This window comes from Ceratotherium simum, chromosome 16 (genome assembly GCF_057802395.1).
Source record: "Ceratotherium simum simum isolate JZ-2026a chromosome 16, ASM5780239v1, whole genome shotgun sequence".
NCBI lineage: Eukaryota > Metazoa > Chordata > Mammalia > Perissodactyla > Rhinocerotidae > Ceratotherium > Ceratotherium simum.
Genome location: NC_141915.1, coordinates 16,073,549 through 16,096,772, shown reverse-complemented (window position 1 = coordinate 16,096,772; position 23,224 = coordinate 16,073,549). Strand labels below are relative to the sequence as shown.

At 38.2% G+C, this 23,224-nt stretch overlaps 1 protein-coding gene across 5 annotated transcripts in view; it reads right to left on the bottom strand.

Annotated features, from left to right (window-relative positions):
* Nucleotides 1-23,224, bottom strand: part of SMYD4 (SET and MYND domain containing 4) — a 43,125-nt gene that overhangs the window by 8,584 nt on the left and 11,317 nt on the right. For all 5 annotated transcript variants that reach the window (XM_087440650.1, XM_004433305.3, XM_087440653.1 and 2 more), the window contains 3 exons: nucleotides 13,725-13,869; nucleotides 10,003-10,092; nucleotides 7,574-8,738 (listed from right to left, as the gene is read on the bottom strand). In XM_087440650.1, coding sequence (XP_087296776.1) covers nucleotides 7,574-8,738; nucleotides 10,003-10,092; nucleotides 13,725-13,869 — 1,400 coding nt within the window. The remainder of the gene's footprint in view (nucleotides 1-7,573; nucleotides 8,739-10,002; nucleotides 10,093-13,724; nucleotides 13,870-23,224) is intronic.

Here is a 23,224-nt window from a genome sequence, read left to right as displayed (position 1 = left end):
GGGAGTGACTCTTTATTTTACCAAAAGTCTACCTTGGTCATATCCTCAGTGCATTTAAAATGGGATTCAAGTACAGAAAAAAAGATGCATTCACAATTCTTCCAGAATATACCTATTCTGGAAGATATTTCACAACACAAGAAATCTGTGTGTATACCATGTAATCAAGGGCCCAAACTAAAGGTGGGTTCCTTGCTGGAGTGAAAGTAAAGGGCAGTGAATGGATCTGAACCTACGTGGAACTTCATTAAGCCTCGTTATGACATGAATCCAGATACATCTCGAATGTGCCATTCCCACTGAGACAGGACTACACACCCCAAGGTCTAGAATATCATCAGTGGCCAGTTCTGTCCCTTAAGGTAAGTAGCAAAGAAAGGTTTCTGAGGAACTTTGATTAAATAGCATTTATGCAAACATAATAACACACATTTTTATAGGTTTTTGTCAAAGTCTATCCTGGTTAACACTTTAATCCTTCTTCTGTGCTACTAATGAAACAGCTGCTAATGAAATTCAATGAGAACACTAAACTAGGAGGTGTTGGAACCCCAAAGAAATAATAAAAAGGGATACAACAAGATTAGAAATATGAGCAGACTAAAACAAAATTGGATTGAATTCAAAAATGAAAGTGAACATTGCTCGTGGGCGTGTAACTGGTACAACTTTCCTGGAGGGCAATTTTGCAATATGTATCAAGTGCCTTAAAAATGTTCATATTAAAAAATGTTATCATTTGAATTATTTTTACTATTATAAAAACTAAAATTACAAAAGGATTATATGATAGAAAAATTTAAAAACTGAAAATTATAGAGAAAAATAACAGTCATCTATAATCCTATCAGCCAGCTATAAGATTTTGGTGCATTTTCTTGCAGTCTTCTTTCTAGCTTTATGTATGGAATTTTTAACATAATTGGCAACATGGTGCACACAGTGATGTGTAAGTTACTTCTTTCAAATAACATGTCATGGCCATTTCTTTACACGCTAACCTAAAATGTATATTATAATTAAAAAAAAAAATAAACAAAGCAACTCTGCCAATCTGATAGGTAAAAAAATAGTATTTTGTTTTAATTACTAGAGAGGTTAGATATGATCTTTATTACTACTTTAATCAAGTGCTTGCTTATGTATAATTTTTAACAACTTTATTGAGATGTAATTTATCTATCATAAAATTCACCTGTTTTGAGTGTACTAATTCAATGATTTTTTAAAGAAATTTACATAAGTTGTGCAACCATTATCACAATCCAGTTTTAGAACATTTTCATCCCTATGCGTATTTTCACAAGTTGATTTTAAGAGTTGTATAGTTGCTAGAAATGTTCTCTCATTTTGTCATTCACATTTTAATTTTTGCTTATGGGTTTTTGGAGGTGGGGAGTGCTAAAACAACAACTGATTCATTTGCTTATAATGTTGCATGCCAGCAACTTTGCCTGAGCTCAGCTGACTGTTTTTTCTGCTGGTCTTGCCTGGGATTACTCATGTGATTGCATTCATCTGGCACATGGTCTTTTATCCTCAAGGAGGCTAGCCCAGGCTTGTTCACAAGGCCACACCATTGTTTTAAGGTGACAGGGGCCAGCCCGGTTACGCTACTGGCGGCCTGGGTTCGGATCCCGGGTGCGCACCAACGCACCACTTCTCCGGCCATGCTGAGGCCACGTCCCACATACAGCAACTAGAAGGATGTGCAACTATGACATACAACTATCTACTGGGGCTTTGGGGGGGAAAAAGGAGGAGGATTGGCAATAGATGTTAGCTCAGAGCCGGTCTTCCTCAGCAAAAAGAGGAGGATTGTCATGGATGTTAGCTCAGGGCTGATCTTCCTCACATAAAAAAAAAGGAGGTGACAACAGAAGCTGCAAGATCTCTTAAGGCTTAGACTCAAAAGTGACATAATGTCACTTCTACTGCATTCTACTGGTCAGAGCAAGTAATAGGGCTGGCCTAGATTCAAGGGCAGGGGAAAGAGACTCCAACTCTTTTTCTTTTTGGTGAGGAAGATTGGCCCTGAGCTAACATTTGTGCCAATCTTCCTCTATTTTGTATGTGGGACACCATCATAGCATGGCTCCATAAGCAGTGTGTAGGTCTGCACCCAGGATCCAAACCTGTGAACGCTGGGCCACCGAAGTGGAGTACAGGAACCTAACCACTATGCTACTGGGCCAGCCACGAGACTCCAACTCTTGTTGGTAGAAAAAGCAATGTCAAGTCACAAAGGGGCAAACACAAAGGGATGGGAGAAATTGTTGTGGTCTAGAGGTTCATCCAGTTCTCTCATGATCCATATGAGAATACTGAAACACACAGAGGTTAGGTAACCTGACCAAGTCCATACTGAGAGTGAGTGGAATGGGAACTCAGGTCTGCTGTCTCCCAGTCCAGTGTTTCCATTCCTTCAAGGACCCTTTTCACCTACATTTCTCTGTCTTCTTTACTGGTTATAGTGTTTTTGATATTTGGTATTTAGGTTAAATCTAGTGGGGGGAGAGAGGGAGAATTCCCCTCTGCCCTTTCCCTTAAGGTTCTTATGGCTGGCCAAATAATCAACAAGACAGGTTAGCAGGAGAAAATAATACCAAGTTTAATAACACGTATACATGGGAGAAACTCAGCAATGAGCAACTCGTCCCTCTGTCTAAGCTGCTTGCTTAAGTATTGTAGCTAAAGGAGAGGAAGGTGTTGGGGATGGGTAGTGGTCTGGGGCTTCAGAGGGCAAGAAGACAATTCTTTTCAGGATCATCTATAGATAATGTGGTCAGGGAGAGAGAGAGTTTTTTGATAAAAGGGGCTTGGGTGCCCCTCCCATTGTAACATCTATTTTACATTATCATTACAGCCATCATGACAGAAGATCTGTTCCAGGAAGGAGCCACCATGTCAAATTCTTTAGGCAGTTAGTGGGGGAGGTCAAATGTCCCTCAGAGAAAACAATCAAGGTAAAGAGATACATTTCAGGGTGGCCAAATCTTGATCTCCCACACTAGCTATCTTTTAATTACCTAAATTTGGTATTATATATTTTTAGAAAGATTCTCTCACCCTAAGACTATATAAATGTTCACTTACCTTTTTCTATTTTATGGTTTAATTTTTTTAATACTTAACTTTGTAATGATTTGAAGACAGAAGCTATTACTTTTGAGAGGCTATCATATCAGTACCATAATGTTTTTAATTATTGTAGCTTAATGCTGATAGTACCAAGCCCCTTCACTATTCTTTAAAACAAAATGGCTATTCTCACCCACTTATTCAAGATGAACTTCAGAATCATTATTAAATTCCAAGAAAAATCCAATTGTGATTCTGTTTGAAACTACATTACACCAATTAGGCTAATGTGGGGGAACTGCCATTTTTATAGTTTCCAGTCTTTGCATCTAAGACTATGGCATATCTCTGCATTTATCCAAGCCTTCTTTTATATCCCCACAAATTAAAATATCCTTACATTTCTGGAGGAAACCCTACTTGGTCGTATATTATTATTCCTTTAATAAACTGCTGGATGTGATATGGCAGTGATTTATTCAGGGTTTCTACATCTATATTCACAAAAGAGACTGCTCTCTAGTTTTTATTCTTGGCTTTGCAAAATGAGTGGGAAAGGGTTCTAGGTTCTCCCATGCCCTGAACAATTCATATTGTATAAAAACGATCTGTTCCTTGAAAGATATTTTTTATTTTTTTAAAACATGGCTAAATATGTTCCTAAGATTTAAAGAACTCACATGGAAAAGAGTGGGTGTTTCTTGTTTTTATGGAAATATTTTGATAACTTCTTCAATTTCCTCCACAATTACTGGAGTTTTGAAGTGTTTTCCTCCTTCTGGGAAAATTTAGGCAATTTATATTTTTTTACAAAGTTGTCTACTTAATATTTTCAAATTCAATAGTCTAAAATTGTATTAAGTATTTGTTTAAAATTTTTATTTATTTATTTTTTTGTGAGGAAGGTCAGCCCTGAGCTAACATCCATGACAATCCTCCTCTTTTTGCTGAGGAAGACCGGCTCTGAGCTAACATCTATTGCCAATCCTCCTCCTTTTCTTTCCCCCAAAGCCCCAGTAAACAGTTGTGTCATAGCTGCACATCCTTCTAGTGGCTGTATGTGGGACACGGCCGCAGCATGGCTGGAGAAGCGGTGCGTTGGTGCGCGCCCGGGATCCGAACCCAGGCCGCCAGTAGCGGAGCGCACGCACTTAACTGCCAAGCCACGGGGCCGGCCCATGTTTAAAATTTTTAAATGAATTTATATTTTTGGCTATATCGCCTTCATTGTTCTTAATTTTGTGGAGTTTTTTCCTAAATAGATTTCTTAATTAGATTTGCCAAATCTTTGAATCAGGAGTCTGTAAACTGTAATCTGTGGACCAAATCCTGCCTGCTGCCTATTTTTGTACAGATGGGTCTAAGCATGGTTTTTACATTTTTAAGCAGTTGAAAAAAAATGAAAAGAATAATTCTCATGATGTGAAAAATTATAAGAAATTCAATTTTCAGTGCCCACAATAAAGTTTTATTGGAACCAGCCATGCTCATTTGTTTGGATATTGTCTGTGGTTGCTTTCATGCTGCAATGGCTGTTGAGTAGTTGCAAAAGAGACCATATGGCCTGCAAAGCCCAAAATATTTGCTATCTGGCCCTTTACAGAAAAAGTTTGCTGAACTCTGGTCTATAGTACACAAGTTTTGATAGATATAATTACTGAATCTCCTAGTTTATTATATCTTGGTTTCTAGATCCTTATTTTTAATATATTAAATCAGAGTCAGAGTGGTAGGTATATTAAAGTTTCTCACAACTATGGGGTTTTTGCCAGTTTCTTCTTATACACTTAACCATTTTGTTTTATAGACACAATCTCTATGTTTATGAGAGCTAAGGCTGATGATATATCTCAGCATGGAGAGTCTCCTTTATAAAAATAAAATGTTGTCTCTGTTTTTCTAGATGTCTTACCTTGAGTTCACTGTTTCATATGATTACTAATACCCTGATGTGCTTGTGATTCTGACATGTTTTGTCCAAACATTGTGTTGTTTTGTTATAGCTGTCACTTTTATAAACAGAATACAATTGGATTTGAATTTTTTTGGCCCTTTTTGAAAGATTTGTTTCATAGATTTTAGCCCATTTGTATTTACTATTATAGACTCATTTTCATCATCTTCCTACTTTTTGCTCTGTGAATTTTTTTTTTTTTCTGGTGAGGATGATTGGCCCTGAGCTAACATCTGTGCTCATCTTCCTCTATTTTGTATGTGGGTTGCCGCCACAGCATGGCTTGATGAGCCGTGTGTCAGTCCGAGCCCGGGATTCAAAACTACAAACCCCGGGCCACCAAATCAGAGCACACAAATTTAACCACTAAGCCACTGGGCCGGCCCCGAACTATTTTTTTTTTTTTTAAATATCTTTTCCCTAGAGTGATGGGAAAGGTACACAACCCATTTTAAACTTACCAGAATAATATTACCAAGGTATGAATAATTGTCTTTAAAAAAATATAGAAAAGTTCAAAGAAGAAAACAGTAATCATCTTTCCACTTTCAGAATTAATCACCATTAAGTTTTTTTGTTTTTAGTTTTTTTCCTGTGTATATTTTTAAAACATCATATAAATGAGAATAAATTATGTATAAAATATTAGAACCTTATAGATGAAGCCAGAGTCTCCAATCCTCTTTCCATCACCTCTGATAGCCAGTATTATGCTACGTATCTATTTCTCTAATCCTCATTAGCAACAGCAAATACAGGTCTTCCTGGCTATACATACTCTTATCCAAAAATTCACTCTTAACAACTTTCGAAAAATTTTACCCAAAACTCTCTATGCAAATAAAAAACTGACTGTAATGAAATGTCATGCACATGGAGCAAAAACATTTAGGCTAAGATTCTTTGACTGTAAGCGGTAGGCCAGTGGAGGCAGGTGGATGGAAAACACCTTCTTTCTCCATATGGCTCTGCCATTCTGCCTCAGGGATTCAGCATGAGTTAGTGGTCACTGCTATTGTTTACCCGGACAATAGTTTCCATAGTTTTCAGAGCTACTGACATTTGTATCTTTTTTGTATGTTCTATTAAGTACTTTAGAGGCAAGACACAACAGAATCAAGAGTTGGTAACATTCTCCCATTACAATCTGACAGCCCCATATACTACTTTTTATATTCAGAAAAATAACACAAAATGAAAACAATGTTTTAAAATGTCAGTGAATGTACCTAAGGAAAAACATAATTCTGGAAAAACACTCAACAGATGTATTTTAGAGGTAGCAATGGCTCAAAAAAGCAAAAGAAGGCAGAGAAGAAAACGGAGACTAGCTTGCAATGTGATTCTCTACTACCACGGGATGAAGCCAAGGCTATTTCTGGATGTTCCATGTGTTTCAGGATGGGGAAGAGTCTTGCCCAAAGACACCTCTAGCGAAACAAATATACACCATATAACTTGGCAGCTGAATTAAAACTAAAGATAAAAATGTACAAATAAAAGGTTGATAAAATTCTAGATTACCTAATGTGAGAAGATCAGAAGAGCTAAGCACGTATGGTTTAGTTAAGCCACATTTAATATTAATCTGTCTATACATCCTAGGTTTAGTTAATACCTAATTTCTCCCCTCGAGTTAATTAGAAAATTGAGAAAAGTATAATGAACTGATTGAATTGAAAGACATTATCTGCTAAAATGGAGATAATACAGTAGAAATACTGGAAGCTATTTCTTTTCTAATAACAATATCTGTTGTCAGTACAGTCATATTAGAGACGTCACTGACAATGCTGGGCACATCCATCCTCTCCATCTGCCTGGAACAGCCTTATCTAGAGGATCTGGTTCAGGAGAGCAGCTTGAGGCTGGTCTGTTCCGAGAGGCGGCCCCTAGATTATCCGGCCACCTGACCAAAGGACAGCCCAAGCACAGGCTGGCCAACAGCTTATAGTAGTATTGTGTGAAAAGCTGTGCTGGGCCAGACTCCTCTGCTGGAAATTTATTTTTTTATTTTATTTTATTTTTTTTTAAAGATTTTATTTATTTATTTATTTTCCCCCCAAAGTCCCAGTAGATAGTTGTATGTCATAGCTGCACGTCCTTCTAGTTGCTGTATGTGGGACGCGGCCTCAGCACGGCCGGAGAAGCGGTGCGTCGGTGCGCGCCCGGGATCTGAACCTGGGCCGCCAGTAGCGGAGTGCGCACGCTTAACCGCTAAGCCACGGGGCCGGCCCATAGAGTTTTTAACGTTAAAGTATTTTTACAAACACATCATCTTCACAACTCCGTAAATTTAGGTGGGTTTAAACTACCCATTTCACAGATGAGAAAACTGAGGCAGAGTGGGATCAAATAATTTGTTAAGGTCACACAGCTTCTCAATGGCACAATCATGACAATTCAAGACAGCTGTGTTTTCCCATTAGCTCACTGATTTGTTTGAACGCTACTGTTTTCCTCTACAGTTCTTTCTCCCCAAACATTAGCTATATCAAGAACAATACTGTAAGGCAGAAAAAAAAGTTTCCCTCTTACCTGTTTGCTGTATGGTAGTTATTGCCTGCGCATTACACTGCAGCTGTAACATGTGTCTCAGCATGGCCACTCCCCAAAGAGTCAACTCTGGACCCAACGCAGGAGCCACTGCTGCTTTCAGCTTAGAGGATGTCGGACCTGTTGTGAGGGCCTGTGAACTGGCTGCTTCGAGCTGCCTGCACAGTGCAGAAACACTCAGAGCACAGAGGAATTTGTGCTCTGGGCTATGGTTTTCAGTATGGGGCAAAAGGTTGAAGACAGCATAATAATTACTTTCATACTTTCCATTAATATCACACCCGGGAATCGGGTTCTCAACTGTTTTGCCATTTTTCTCACTCTCCCCTCCCAGGTCACAACTGAGTGTTTGCACCAGATTCTTGCTTTCAGGTAAACAGGTGTCCTTGTTACTAATCTCGCCACAAAGATTCCTTATGACTTTGCCAGCATCCTCAAATCTAGCTAAAAGAGTCGACCTCAGGGCAATGTGGCAAAAGACACCCAGTGTGAGAAGCAGCCCCCCTAGAGAGCACTCTACACTGTGGTAGAGATCCCAGGCCTGCTGCATGCACTCTTGGCTGCAATACTTGGCATAGCTGCACCCATCACAAGGAACTGGAGCCAAAGTGTGCTTCAAACATCGGTGACAGTAAAAGTCCCCATTGGTAACTCTGGTATCCCACTTGCTCTCTAGGCCATGATGTAGTGGTGGCATTTCTCCTGGGTTAAGGACACTCACAAAAGCGTCCTCCTTCACCAGGAGCTCTCCTGGGAGAATACCTTTTGTGGCAATCAGATAGCGGCCTTTTAAAGGGTCTGTGCATAAGCTGACAGATGATGATGCACTGGAAATTTGTTCATTTTCTTCCCTTAGGTCCATATCCGCAAAGGCTTTGGTTAGAGCTGCTGAGATGGTTTCTGTGAGATTCTCCTTTTCTTGTACCTTCATTTTCAGACAACAGAGGGTTCTCTGCAGAATCTGAAACTGGGAAGCTGCTAGGGTTGGTTTGGCAGTGAAGTTACTTTCAAGATCACTGATGGTCTGGCTTGCTTCCTGCAGTCTCCCCAGGAGCACCAGACACTCTGCCTTACGCAACATCATCTTGGGCTGCAATCTTTCTGGGTACCCGTGCATCTGGGCTCTGACGATGTCTTTAAGACATGTCTGAAAACAGAAAGGAAACCCCAAAATGACCCTTGGTCCCTACTCTTCAATGTCTACTGAAAGACTTAACAAAAATCTACAGGAAAGTTAAGGATTATTAAAAATGGAGCCACTACAATCATGTGCTTCTTTCTTTAAATCATATTCTACCACGTGACCTTTTAACTGCGTGATTAGAAATATACGCTGAAGTTATTATGTTTACCTTATTAAATATTTCTGTTTTTAAGGAAAAAAGTCCTACAGCTAGAAGAATTATAGTTTGGTGGTTAAGAGGGCAGCCTTTGAAGCCAAACAGACACGCACTCCATTACTGACTCTGCCTCTTACAAGCTGTACGACCTTGTGCAAGTGACTGAATTTCTCAGTGTCTTAGTTTCCTCATCCGAAAAACAGGGATAATAACACCTCACAGTGTTGAAATAAGATGAAAATAAGGTAATACATCTAAAATGCTGAAAAGAGAGCCTGGAACACAGCGTGTGCTCACTATATGGGAATCATTATTACAAGAAGGGAAACAGAAACAACCAATACAGGGAAGTTATAAAGGGTTACATAGTCACAAGTTTTTTTACTTGTTGTCTTCAGTCATCCAGGACTTTCTTGCTTGGGACCTAGAGTTAGATTCTTGCTCTTCTCTCGTAGTTCAAAGGGCAATAAGTGTGAACTTGTGACTATTCAAACAGTTCTTAACTCTAGGGTATAATTTAAATTTCTGTGGAATTGCGAAATGGATGTACTAAAATGGCACTTTAGAGCTTGTCCTTAGACCTCAATTAGGGGATGAGAAGAAAGCCACTCATCCGAGCCCCCCATCATGGGCACACACAGGCGCTTCAGTGTCACTTTCACTTTCTCCCTCAAAATGCATATTGAGGGTGAGCTACATTGTTGCAGGATAATCTTGCACATGCTCTACTTATTAAAGACAAACAAACAAGTAAATAGTTTTCAGACACTTGGAACTTGAAGTATTATTAGTAACATATCTCACCGCTGATCTCAACTCTGAGCACTGCTGACCACTGGACGTAGTCCATGGCCCCGTGGAACGTGCCGTGACTGTTTCTTGTCAACCAACACTTCCCCACAATGAATTAGGAGAAAGAACAAGTTGGGGAGGATATTACTTTGCTTCCAATTCAACCCACTGCAGCATGGCCCAATTTTAGTGTTCTAAGGTAGAAGCAGAGACGAATGTCCAGTCCTCCACTGAACCCTACAGATCATCTCCCACCACACCAGGCATCCTGATACTCACTTCATGCTGACCAAGGTGGAAGAGGGCTGCAGAGCGATTGGCGTAACACAGTGAAGTGTCCTCAGTGTGAGGCCTTGAATGCGATACTCCCTGCAGAACAAGGAGCTCGTTAAAGGTATAAATAGAAACTAGCATCTTCAAAGCATTTTTTTTCAGCTAACAGGCACTCTATTACTAGAGACTGTATGACATTGGGAAAGTTACTGGATCTCTATGTGCTTCATCTACTTCAGCTTCATTTTCAACTACTTTAGAGTAAAGCTGTGAGGATTAAGTGAGGAAATAAATATTCAAAGCCCTCTGAAGAGAGCAGCATCAGACACAGCTTCAGCCACAAACAATCCCGAAGGTAGAAGAAAACAGGAGCGTGATCCTGCACATAACAATTCACAAAAGTGCACTAATGATATATGGGAAATAGATGGCTAATTCATACATAGATAGCCAAACATATGAAAAGGAAAGCAGAAAAGGGCTACATTTTCTACCACCAAATTGGCAAGGATTAATAATAATCATAAAGGTGGCATCTCAAATCACTGGAGAAAAGATGGGGATTATTCAGTAAAAGTATTGGGACAAGTAGGTGGCCACTGAGGAAAAATAACGTTGGTTCTCTGTATATGATAAACCTTTCATTAGGAAATTCCAAATGGATCAAAATCTTAATGCAAAAAATGAAACTATAGGAGCACTAAAAGAAACTATAGGAACAGTCTAAAGTGATGTTGGAGTGACGAATACCTTTCTAATTATGACATAAAACCCCAAAGTCATAAAAGGTTGATAAATTTGACCACATAAAAATAAAAAATTTCTTTATAGCAAAAACCAATATCAAAAGACAAACACTGAACTGGAAAAAATATTAGCAAGTCATGTTATAGGCAAAAGGCTCATTTCTTTATTTTATGAACAGTTCCTACAGATCAATAAAATGACAACCAATAATTCAAAAGGAAAATAAGCAAATGATATAAATAGTTCTAATGGGAAATACAAATGGCTCTTAAACATATGAAAAGATGCTCAACCTCATTCATGATCAGCAAAATGCAAATTTAAACTCTACTGAGATGCCATTTTTTACCTATCAGATTGGCAAAGAAAAATGAAATTGATAGCACACTGAGATGGCAAATGAGTGGGCTAATAGGCATTTTCATATGTTGCTAGGAGAGTGTAAATTGGTCTCATGATTATGGAGGGCAATTTAGCAATATATATATATTTTAATATACATGTCTATATCTCCATTGACCCAACAATTCCTCTTCTAGGAATTTATCCTACATATATAACCATTTATCCTATAGATATGTGCAAAATAACATATATGCAAAGTTTCTCATCACAGAATTGTTTGAAATAGGAAAAGACAGGAAACAACGTAAATATGATCTACAGAACACTAATTAAATAAATTACTATTATATCCATATAATGGAATACCACATAGCCATAAAAAAGGAATGGGGAAAGTCTTTATGTACTGATATAAGAATGATCTTAAGATATTATTGAGTTTCGATAAGAGTGCACTGCTGAACACTGTGTATAAAATGTTATTGATATAAAAAGAGCGTGTGTTTGCCGGAGTGGGAAATGAGGTGGCTAGGGGACAGAGGAAATACACTACACTGTATACTTTTGACTTCTAACCATGTAAACACATTTCCTATTCAAAAATAAATAGCTACGGGGCCAGCCTGGTGGCGCAAGCGGTTAAGTTCGTGCACTCTGCTGTGGCGGCCCGGGGTTCACCGGTTCGGATCCCGGGCGCGCATGGATGCACTGCTTGGCGAGCCATGCTGTGGTGGCATCCCATAGAAAGTGGAGGAATATGGGCATGGATGTTAGCCCAGGGCCAGTCTTCCTCAGCAAAAAGAGGAGGATTGGCAGATGTTAGCTCAGGGCCGATCCTCCTCACAAAAATAAATAAATAAATAAATAGCTAAAATCATAATAATATTAAAACCCTAATAACCAGTATCACTTAGGATATAGAGAAATAAACATTCCCATACTCTGCTAGAAGGATGTTAACTAGTTCCTTCCTGGAGAACAATTCAGCATCAAGTACCAAAGGCCTTAAAAAAATACATTCAATTGACCCAGAAATTGCCCTTCTAGGAATTTATCCTAAGGAAATAATCAGATGTGCATAAATATTTACACGGAAAGATGCTCCTGTAGCTTTATGATACCAAACAATCTGCCAACATCAGGAGATGTTAAATCAAGTATAGTTCTCTGTAATGGAACACTAAGCCAGCTGTGAAAAATCATGTTCCAGTGGAAAATTTAATAACATGAGAAAATGGTCACAATAAATCGTTGAGGGAAAAAAGCCAGTTGCAAAACAGTAAGTACAGCATTATCTCAATTTTGTAAAAGAAAAACACATTTTCAGAGGAAGAAGTAGCTGGATGGATATGAGCAAAAACGTTAACAGGGCCTATCACTGGTTATGAGATTTCTTTTACTCTTTATGCGTCTTTATATTTTCCATGTAAACATATATTACATTTACAATCAGACAAAAATAACAAGTATTATTTAAAAAAAAAAGAACATAGCGGCTTTACAGAAAATCGCAAAGTACCATAATCACCAAAATACTAGCCTCATGAAATAGGAAGCCTCATCTCCCTCCTAGGGCAAATCTGAATTTTTTGTCTGATTTCACTTTTTATTTTACTTGTTTTCATCAAACATCTTCCTACATGATCACATTTATGATGCACATGCATAAAGTTTAAGAGATTAGCTCTGAAAAAGAACTATTAAGCCATTTATCAGTGGATCATTTTATCTAAGGGATTTTAATTCTTCAGCAATCACTAACATTATTCAGCTAAATATTTTGTTATAACGTTACAAAACAGGGCTTTTATCAATTATAGAAGCAGCTGCTGTAGGTCTGATAGTTGTTGGAAAACTAATTCCAAACTTGAAGCGTAGGCCTGTTAAAGATTCAGAGTAGGGGTACCCCCTTCAAATTCACACTCATTCTTTTAATACACAAGGTCACAGACCTGGTGCAAGGGATTGATACATTCTTGCTTTAGGCCCATATTTATCTCTAAAAAGTCATGGAAGGAAGTCTCTCTTGTTCCAGTTCCTACTATGGAAGCAGAACAGTAAGAGCAACAGATTGTTAAAACCCACAATTCCTCCTCAAAATCTAGCTCACTGATGGTTAGTGTAATTTAAATATTTGTTGACAACCTTCAACATGGAGTTCAATTGGGCTGTGGCAATTAAGTTTATTTTCCTTTCTAACTTAAGTCAAACTGATTGTAAGCTAATGCTGTGGCTAACCAAAAGTCCAGCTGTTCTCTAAATTACGACTATCAAACTAACCCCTCATCAGTCATTCAGACAAAAAAGGCACACAATTCACGGAGAGCTGACAGAAATGGGCAAGGCAGGGCAAGGGGTCCAATAAGCCTATTGCTACAAGGTATCTGAAGGAATATGGGAATAGAGGTTTCCTGATGGAATTCAGGACATATAATACAAAGTACCCTTTGTTTCAGAATATACCCAACACCAGAATTCTGCCAGTTGTCTTTTTCAAATCCAATCTACAAATTACAGACAAAGCTGCCACTGGCTACTTAGTTCAGCACCATGGCTCTATCTTTCGGAGAAATACAAGAAATACGCATTGTTAAATTGTTGAGAAAGTCCCTCCTGCTGAGCTGGGAGTGTCTCACCTTAGAATACAGCACTGTGGCTCCCATATAATCCTTCTCCTGAAATTTTTTGTTTCCTTCTTCTCTGTAGAAAAGCGGAGCGTTGGGGTCCTTTCCCACAAGGTAACCTCTAGACAGCCTTTTTAAAAACATCTCATCCTCAGGTCTTCATGAAGAAAGAAAGAAAGAAATGAAAAAAAAAAAAGCATTGTTATTTCAAGGAAAGCTCCTAACCATTGCACCTGAAACAGGAGTGAGTGCCGGCAAAACACTGGACACATGAGGTTGTACGTTATTATGTAAAGTGGCTGTGGAGGGGGGAAATCTTGTGGTCTTGAGACACAGGGACCGGAATTTCTATCTAGAGGACACAGTGCTAATTTTTTATTCTTTATCTCGTAATTCCTGGCCAATGAACCATTTCTTGGATAATACATGATATAGAAGCTTGGCTGTGGAGAACATAATACATCGAGTCTTTGCACCAAAGCATATTCTCCACTGACAAGAGGCTGACAGAGAACAGAGAGAGAGGTGGAGAGAGAAGGCAACAGAGTGCGAGAAACAGAGAGAATGAGAGAGAATGAATCATAAAGTAAATGTAGTGAAATGTTACTATTTGGGGAATCTAAAAGCAGGGTATTACACAGCAATTCTTGGTGCTATTTTTTGCAAGTAAATCTGAAATTATTTCAACCTGAAAAGTTTAAAAAAGTACAGTCATGTTTTGCCTAATGATGGGGATACATTCTGAGAAATGCGTCACAGGGTGATTTCATTGTTGTGCAAACACCATAGAGTGTACTTACACAAACCTAGATGGTATAGCCTACTACACACCTAGGCTATATGGTACTAATCTTACAAGACCACTGTCATACATGGGGTCTGTCATTGACTGAAATGTTGTTATGCATGGCTGTATACAAATGCTCTATATAATAAAATTAATAAGGTTGATCTAATATATAAATACACAAAATACACACACACTGGCAATAGAGAATACACCTTTTTTCCAATAAGAAGAAATAGCAGAGAATAACCTAGACTATACATTTTGACCACAGTGCAATGAAGCAAAATATGAATACCACGGAAACTAAAAACTCTCTTAAGCAACTCTTGGGTAAAAGAGGAAATCAAAATAAAAACTGTAGCATGTTTAGAAAAGTATTTTTCAAATTTTTGTTTACAAAGACCCACAACAAGAAATACCTTTTACATTTTGATTCAGTATAATGCATCTGTGTATGCATATATTGAAATTTCACAAAACATTATTTATCTTTGCTATGTGTAAGTTAATATCAAATATAATTTTATTAATATTTAAATACAATACAGAAAAAAAATCTCAAAATAAATAACACAAAAAGAAAAATTAGGAAAGATTTTAATTCAAAAGGTGTGCTTGCCTGTTCCAAATTTATTCCAGTCCAGAAAATATGAGGACAATTGCCCATGCGTACCTGGTGCACCATAGAGCTTGTTCTTTGTTCTGTTTATTTTTGTGGGTTTTTTTCTTTCTTGGTGAGAAAGATCGGCCCTGAGCTCACATCTGTTGCCAATCTTCCTCTTTTTGCTGAGGAAGATTAGCCCTGAGCTAACACCTGTGCCCATCTTCCTCTATTTTGTATATAAGATGCTGCCACAGCATAGTTTGATGAGCAGTGCGTAGGTCCGTGCCCAGGATCCAAACCCAGGGACCCTGGGGGCTGCCAAAGCAGAGCGGCCAAACTTAACCACTATGCCACCGGGCTGGCCCCTGTGTTATTTCAAATTAGGTTAAACCTGAAAATCCTATTTAAACATAAAGGTTGTGGTGAACAGTAATAGCAAAACTCTTCTTGCCTAACAATGGATATTCTTTATAATTTTTATTTATTTATTTTTCCCCAAAGCCCTAGTAGATAGTTGTATGTCATAGCTGCACATCCTTCTAGTTGCTGTATGTGGACGCATCCTCAGCATGGCCGGAGAAGCGTGCGTCGGTGCGCGCCAGGGATCCGAACCCGGGCCGCCAGCAGTGGAGCACGCGCACTTAACCGCTAAGCCACGGGGCTGGCCCACAATGGATATTCTTTAATCTTAACCCAAAATGATGATAAACTCAATGTTTTGTAATTGTTCTTCAGTGTAATTAAGAACTAAGCTGCAATTAATTCATTCTTTTCTTCGGGCACCAAGTTTCACTTAGTAATTAATTTAAAGTTTTGAAAAGCAAATGGATATTGTGTCTTTTTTTTTTTAATATTTCAAATTTTCTTCTGGAATTTTATGAAAAAAAACTTGAGGAAGTGAGATGGGACAATTTTTCTAATTAATTTTTTTATTGTGGTAATATATACAAAATTTATCACTTTAACCATTTTTAGGTACACAGTTCAGTGGAATTAAGTACATTCACAATATTGTGCAATCACTATCCATTTCCAGAACTTTTTCACCATCCCAAACTAGAACTCTGTACTTATTAAATGATAACTCTTCATTCCTCCTTCTCCACAGCCCCTAGTAACCTCTATTCTACTTTCTGTTTCTATGAATTTGTCTGTTCTAGGTACTTCATATAAATGGAATCATACAATATTTGTCCTTTTATGTCTGGCTTATTTCACTTAGCATAATGTTTCCAAGGTTCATCTATATTATAGCATGCACCAGAATTTCATTCCTTTTCATAGCTGAATAATATCCCATTTATATATATACCACATTTTGTTTATCCATTCATCTGTCAATGGACATATGGGTTGTTTCCACTTTTGGCTATTGTTAATAATACTGCTATGAACATTGTTATGCAAATATCTGTTTAATTTTCAATTCTTTTGGGTATAAACCCAGGAGTGAGATTGCCGGATCATATAGTAATTCTATTTTTAATTTTTTGAGGAACCACCATACTGGTTTCCATAGTGGCTGTACCATTTTACATTCCCACCACCAGTGCACAAGGGCTCCAGTTTCTCCACATCCTTGCCAACACTTGTTATTTTCTGTTTTTTTTGATAGTGGCCACTCTAATGAGTGTGAAGTGGTATCTTATTGTAGTTTTGATTTGCATTTCCCTAATGATTAATGATGTTAAGAGCATCTTTTCATGTGCTTATTGGCCATTTGTATATCTTCTTTGGAGAAATGTCTATTCAAGTCCTTTGCCCATTTTCTAATTGGGTTGTTTGTTTTTTTGTTGTTGAGTCTTAGGAGTTCTCTATATAGTCTAGATATTAATCTTTTATCAGATATACGATTTGCAAATATTTCCTCCCATTCTATGGGTTGCCTTTTTACTCTGTTGATATTGTTTGATACACGAAATGTTTTAATTTTCATACAGTCCAAGTTGTCTATTTTTTCTTTTGTTGCTTGTGTCTTTGGTGTCATATCCAAGACATCACTGCCAGATCCAATGTCGTAAGCTTTTGCCTCATGTTTTCTTCTAAGACTTTTACAGTTTTAGTTCTTGAGTTTAGGTCTTTGAGCCATTTTGAGTTAGTTTTTGCATATGGTGTAAGGTAAAGGTCCAACTTCATTCTCTGCATATGGACTCTAACTAGGAAGCAGACAGAAAGAACCAAGTTCCTTCTTCCAGCCTGGTCTTCTCTTTCCAGAGCCCTAGAGAGGTAAAGCCTCTTATGGAGTCAGTTGGCAAAGCAGCAAGTCCCAGCCTCAGCCTAGAGTACAGAAGATTAGAACTGAGAAACAATAGCTTAACAACTCACACACATTCATGTATACACATTTTTTCCTGAACCATTTAAAAGTAAGTGCAGTCATCATGGAAGTTCACCTCTAAGTATTTCAGCAGACCTCTGCTAAGAATAAGGACATTCTCCTATATCTTATATCACAATATCATTATCACACCTAAAAAAATTAACACTAATTCAAATATCATTTAAATTTTCTCCATTATTCCTAAAATGTCTTTTTTTTTTTTAAAGGATAATTTTATTCTACTCTTTTTTTTTTTCCCAAAGCCCCAGTAGATAGTTGTACGTCATAGTTCCACATCCTTCTAGTTGCTGTATGTGGGACGTGGCCTCAGCATGGCCGGAGACGCGGTGCTGTGCGTCGGTGCGCGCCCGGGATCCGAACCAGGGCCGCCAGCAGCAGAGCGCTCGCACCCAACCGCTAAGCCACGGGGCCAGCCCCCTAAAATGTTTTTTATATCTTTTTCTTACCCAACCTCATCCAGGACCAAGGTTCTAATGTCCTGCATTTAGTTATTACTTCTCTTTAGTCTCTTTTGAGATAGTCTTATAATATTTTTGTTTTTCATAACTAATTTTTTGAAGACTCAAGACCAGGAAAATGTTTTATATCCTAGTTTTGTCTCCTTATTTCTTTATGATTAGATTCAGATTAAACAATTTGTGTCAAGAATATTAGTACGTAGTTAAATCTATATACTTCTTGTTTCAAATCAGGAGAGTCATAATGTCAAGTAGTCCCCACTACTGGGGTCACTTGGTTAAAGTGGTGACTGCTGGATTTCTCCAATATAAAAATACCTTTCCTCTTGTACTTAATAAGTAATCTATGCGGCCATACTTTGAGACCATGCAAATAACCTGTTTTTTTTTTTTATAATTTTTATTTATTTATTTTCCCCAAAGCCCCAGTAGATAGTTGTATGTCACAGCTGCACATCCTTCTAGTTGCTGTATGTGGGACGCGGCCTCAGCACGGCCAGAGAAGTGGTGCATCGGTGCGCACCCGGGATGCGCGCCCGGGATCCGAACCCGGGCCGCCAGCAGCGGAGCGCACACACTTAACCGCTAAGCCACGGGGCCGGCCCTACGAATAACCTGTTTCCCAACAATCTTTCTTCTAATGGTTTGAGCATCCATTGATAATCATTGCCAGAAGCAGCTATGACACAGGAGGTTACAAAGTGGTGATTTTCTAATTCTATCATAATTTCTAAACTTATTAATTGGCATTCTTCTGTAAAGACAAATGTTTCCCCCTTCCCTTCTTTTACTTATTTAGGTATTTGAGTATCACTACGGACTTAAAAAAAATTCATTGTTATAAACCATTACCATTATTATTCTTTTTGATGCTCATATTGTCCTAAATTTGGCCAGCGGGAAGCTCTTCAGACTGGCTCCTATGTTCTTTTTTATGCAAATACATTAGTCTTTGAGCACTTCCTTGCTTTCTGGTGCAATAAGGTATTCAAGTTGAATCAGCACAAAACAAAACAAACAGTAAGGCAGTAGGTGTGGATAATGAGTCTGTTAAGCATTCCTTAGGACATTGTAGATTTTCAACTGGGGGGGTCATCTGTCTCAAAAGGTCTTCAGTATGGATGAAAGGCATCCAATTTGGGAAAACCTTCCTCAAAGACTGTAAACGGCAAGAAAGAAAAATGTATGCCTGGCTTTAAGCTTTAAAGGCCCAATTCATACTTTTATTTAATAGGCATGCATATGGAGATTAGAGGTTTAAATCTTTTTTGGTCACTTTAGATTATGAGTGAATAGTCTTACAAACAGCTTTTCAGAGCTAACTTGTTCTTTTTTTTTTTTTTTCTTTTTTGTGAGATCAGCCCTGTGCTAACATCTGCCAATCCTCCTCTTTTTTTGCTGAGGAAGACTGGCCCTGGGCTAACATCCGTGCCCATCTTCCTCCACTTTATATGGGACGCCACCACAGCATGGCTTGCCAAGCAGTGCGTCGGTGCATGCCCGGGATCCGAACTGGTGAACCCTGGGCCGCCGCAGCGGAGGGCGCGCACTCAACTGCGTGCGCCACTGGGCCGGCCCCAGAACTAACTTGTTCTTAGGTAGAGAAGCTGGGGATGAAGTAGTGAGAGAGACAAACAGTTAAAAATGGAGGCCATTATTAACTCCAGTGAAAACAAGAGTCATAAAAGAAAGGAAAAGTAATTCAAAGTATACTTTGTGGTTCATATGAGTAATATTTACATAGCCATAACGATGTATGCATTGAATATTGGTTTAACCAAAATCATATTCTATTGGTTATATTATATTATAAATTATAATATAGTTATAATGAGAGAATGAGGGAAAAACAAGTATATACATGTGAGTTGGGGGTAGGAGAGCTAAATTTTGCATCTAAAACTAAAAATTCAAGAAACAGCAGTATTAGCACACTGTTTAGTAGTATGAAATTAAATTCCAAAAGAAACAGTTAAAATAACTTAAAGTGGCAGTGTCTGGAGAATAAGAATGGGGAAGAGTAAGACAGAGAGTTGCTGTTTTTCTTTACTAGCTTTGAAGTGTTATTTGACTTTTTACACTAGATGTATATATATATATTTTTTTATAACTTTATTTATTTTTTTCCCCCAAAGCCCCAGTAGATAGTTGTATGTCATAGTTGCACATCCTTCTAGTTGCTGTACGTGGGACATGGCCTCAGCATGGCTGGAGAAGCGGTGCGTCGGTGCGCGCCTGGGATCCGAACCCGGGCCGCCAGCAGCAGAGCGCGCGCACTTAACCGCTAAGCCATGGGGCCAGCCCACACTATATGTATATTATTTGGATAAAAAATTAAACTAAAAAAGGAAAATATTTCTACTTAATAAGGCACCAGGTCTACATAGTTTTACAAGGTTTTTCTACTGGCTTTTAAGAATCTAATAATCCCTACATTATATAAACTATTTCAGAGCATAGAAAAAGATGGGAAGCTCTCCAATTCATGCTATGAGGCTACCATAACCCTGATACCAAGAGTTGACAAATAGAGCACAAAAAGGAACATGTAGCTAATATCAATTATGAACACAGATATAAAAATCCTAAAAATAACGTTAAATTGAATCTAGCCATGTGTTAAAAGAATGATAGTGGATAACCAGAGTTTATCTCTAAAATAGTTCAACTTCAGTAAATCTACTGATGTAAATCCTACATTAACAGATTAAAGGAGAAAAAGAATATGATAATTTCTTCCAAAATATATCAAACATGTATTGATAAGATTCAACACCTATTTATGATAGAATATAGGGCAAACTGAGAAAAGGTATGTACTATTCCTTAAACTGAGAAAGCGTGTGTACTATAAACCTATGGCAAATGTCCTAAACAGCTGTTACTATTCAACACTGCACTGGAGATCTAACTAATGCTATGATAATTAAAAAGTAAAATAAGAGGTACAAATATTGGAAAGGAGAATTACCATTTGCAGATATAACTATTTACCCAAAAATTCTAAGTAGATGAGCATAAAAATGATAAGATAATGTGAAAGTACAGTTTGGTGGCCAATTATAAGATGACAAAAAAATTCCTAGCTTTTATTTATACCATCAATCATCAGTTAGAGAATGTAATGGGGGGGGAATCATATTCACAATAGCATCAAAAACCTTACAATAAGTGACAATAAATCTAAGAGGAAATGTGCAAAACCTATATAAAGAAAATGATAAAAACTTTACTTAAGGACATAAAAGAAGCCCTAAACAAATGGCAAGACATACCCTGTACTTGGATGAGGACATTTAATACTGTAAAGATGTCAAGTCTCCCTAAATGTATCTATAAATCCAACACAATTCCAATCAAAAACCCAACAACAACGCCAGCCCAGTGGCGCAGTGGTTGAGTTCGAGCAATCCGCTTAGAAGACCTGGGGTTCCTGGGCCGATTCTGGGGGCAGACCTATGCATTGCTAATCAAGCCAGGCTGAGGCAGCATCCCACATACAAAAAAACAGAGGAGGGTGGGCACAGATGTTAGCTCAGGGCCAATATTCCTCAGCAAAAAGAGGAAGACTGGCAACAAATGTTAGCTCAGGACCAATCTTCCTCACCAAACAAAACAAAAAAACCAACAACGTTTTTTTAATTTTATTTATTTATTTTCCCCCCAAAGCCCCAGTAGATAGTTGTATGTCATAGTTGCACATTCTTCTAGTTGCTGTATGTGAGACGGGGCCTCAGCATGGCTGGAGAAGCAGTGCGTCGGTGCAAGCCCGGGATCCCAACCTGGGCTGCCAGCATGGGAGCACACACACTTAACCGCTAAGCCACGGGCCGGCCCGCAACAACATTTTTTATGGAACTTGACAGCCAACTGTATAGTTCAAGTGGGAGAAATGTATACAAATAGCCAGCATATTTTTGAAAAAGAATAAAGACTGTGTATGCGTGTGTGGGAACCTGGCTTAACAGAGAGCAAAGCCACATTTGTACTAGATTTCCCTGCTTTCGAGCGCTCCTTTTCACTATGTCTGGTAATAAAATCTCAGGAGGAAACTATTCCTTGTGGTTGAAGTAAGGCTGACTCCAATTTCGAAACAGGGTTGGGCATGTGGTTTAGGCCTGGCCAATCAGAGGAGCCCCACACCTTTGATTGAAGGGATGCGCATGCAATCAGTTAGGTGGATCAGAGTCCAACCGAGACCTCTTCTGCCAAGACTCTCAGGAAAGATGGCCTCTTTTCTTGCGGTTATTAAGCTATCAGGGTGTGCCCAAGGCTACCAATGGTCACAGTGCCCACCAGGTGGCCAGAGTCTGCCCGAGGATGAAGAGATATAGAGTCTGATGCCATCATCTGAGCCCCTGGATACAACCCTGACTACAACAACCTGCTTGAACATAGACCTGCCTTTGGACATCCTTGTTTCCTAGCCCATGAATTTCCTAATTTGAGCTGAGTTTCTCTCACTTGAAACTGAAAAAATTCTAAGATTATACCATAAAGTCACAGTAATTAACCTCTTTGGTTTTGGCATAGAAATAGAGTCTAGAAACAAATTTATAGATAAGTGGGCATTTAATTTTTAATAAATGTGGCATTTTGAAGCACTGGGGAAAGGGTGGACTATTCAATCAATATTGTGGAAAAATTATCTGGAAAAAACTTAGAATACTCCCTTATATCATACATAAAAATAAATTCCAGATGGATTAGAGAGCTAAAACTAAAACACAAAACTACAAAGAAGAAAACAAAGAATAGTTTTATAATCTTGGGGTAGAGTAGACTATCCTAAGTAAGACACATAACCCAGAAGCCATAAAAGAAAATGACAGACATGGCTGTACAAAAGTTAAAACACATACACACAATTTATATACAATGCAAGACATCCTAAGTAAAGTAAAAAAGATAAATAACAGACCAGGAGAAAAATTAGTAACATATACCGCAAAGAATTATATAGACAGATTTATGAAGCTCTCCTATAAATTAATAAGAGACAGACAGACAACCCACTAGAAAAATGGGCAAAGGACACAAATGAACAATTTACAGAAGAAATATAAATGGGCTGTAACGTCGGAAATGGTGCACTACTTCGCTAGTAATCAGAAAAATGCAAATTAAAACAAGATTATTTTGTCTTTAAGGTTGGCAAAATCAAAGACTGCTGCTTTCTGATGTTGGTGAGGATATGGGAAACTGATTTTCATATACTGGTCCTGGTAAACTGGTACAGCTTTTTGGAAGACAACTTGGGAGTATTTATTAAATTTAAAATGCCCATAACCGTTGGTGCAACAATTCCTCTTCTACAAA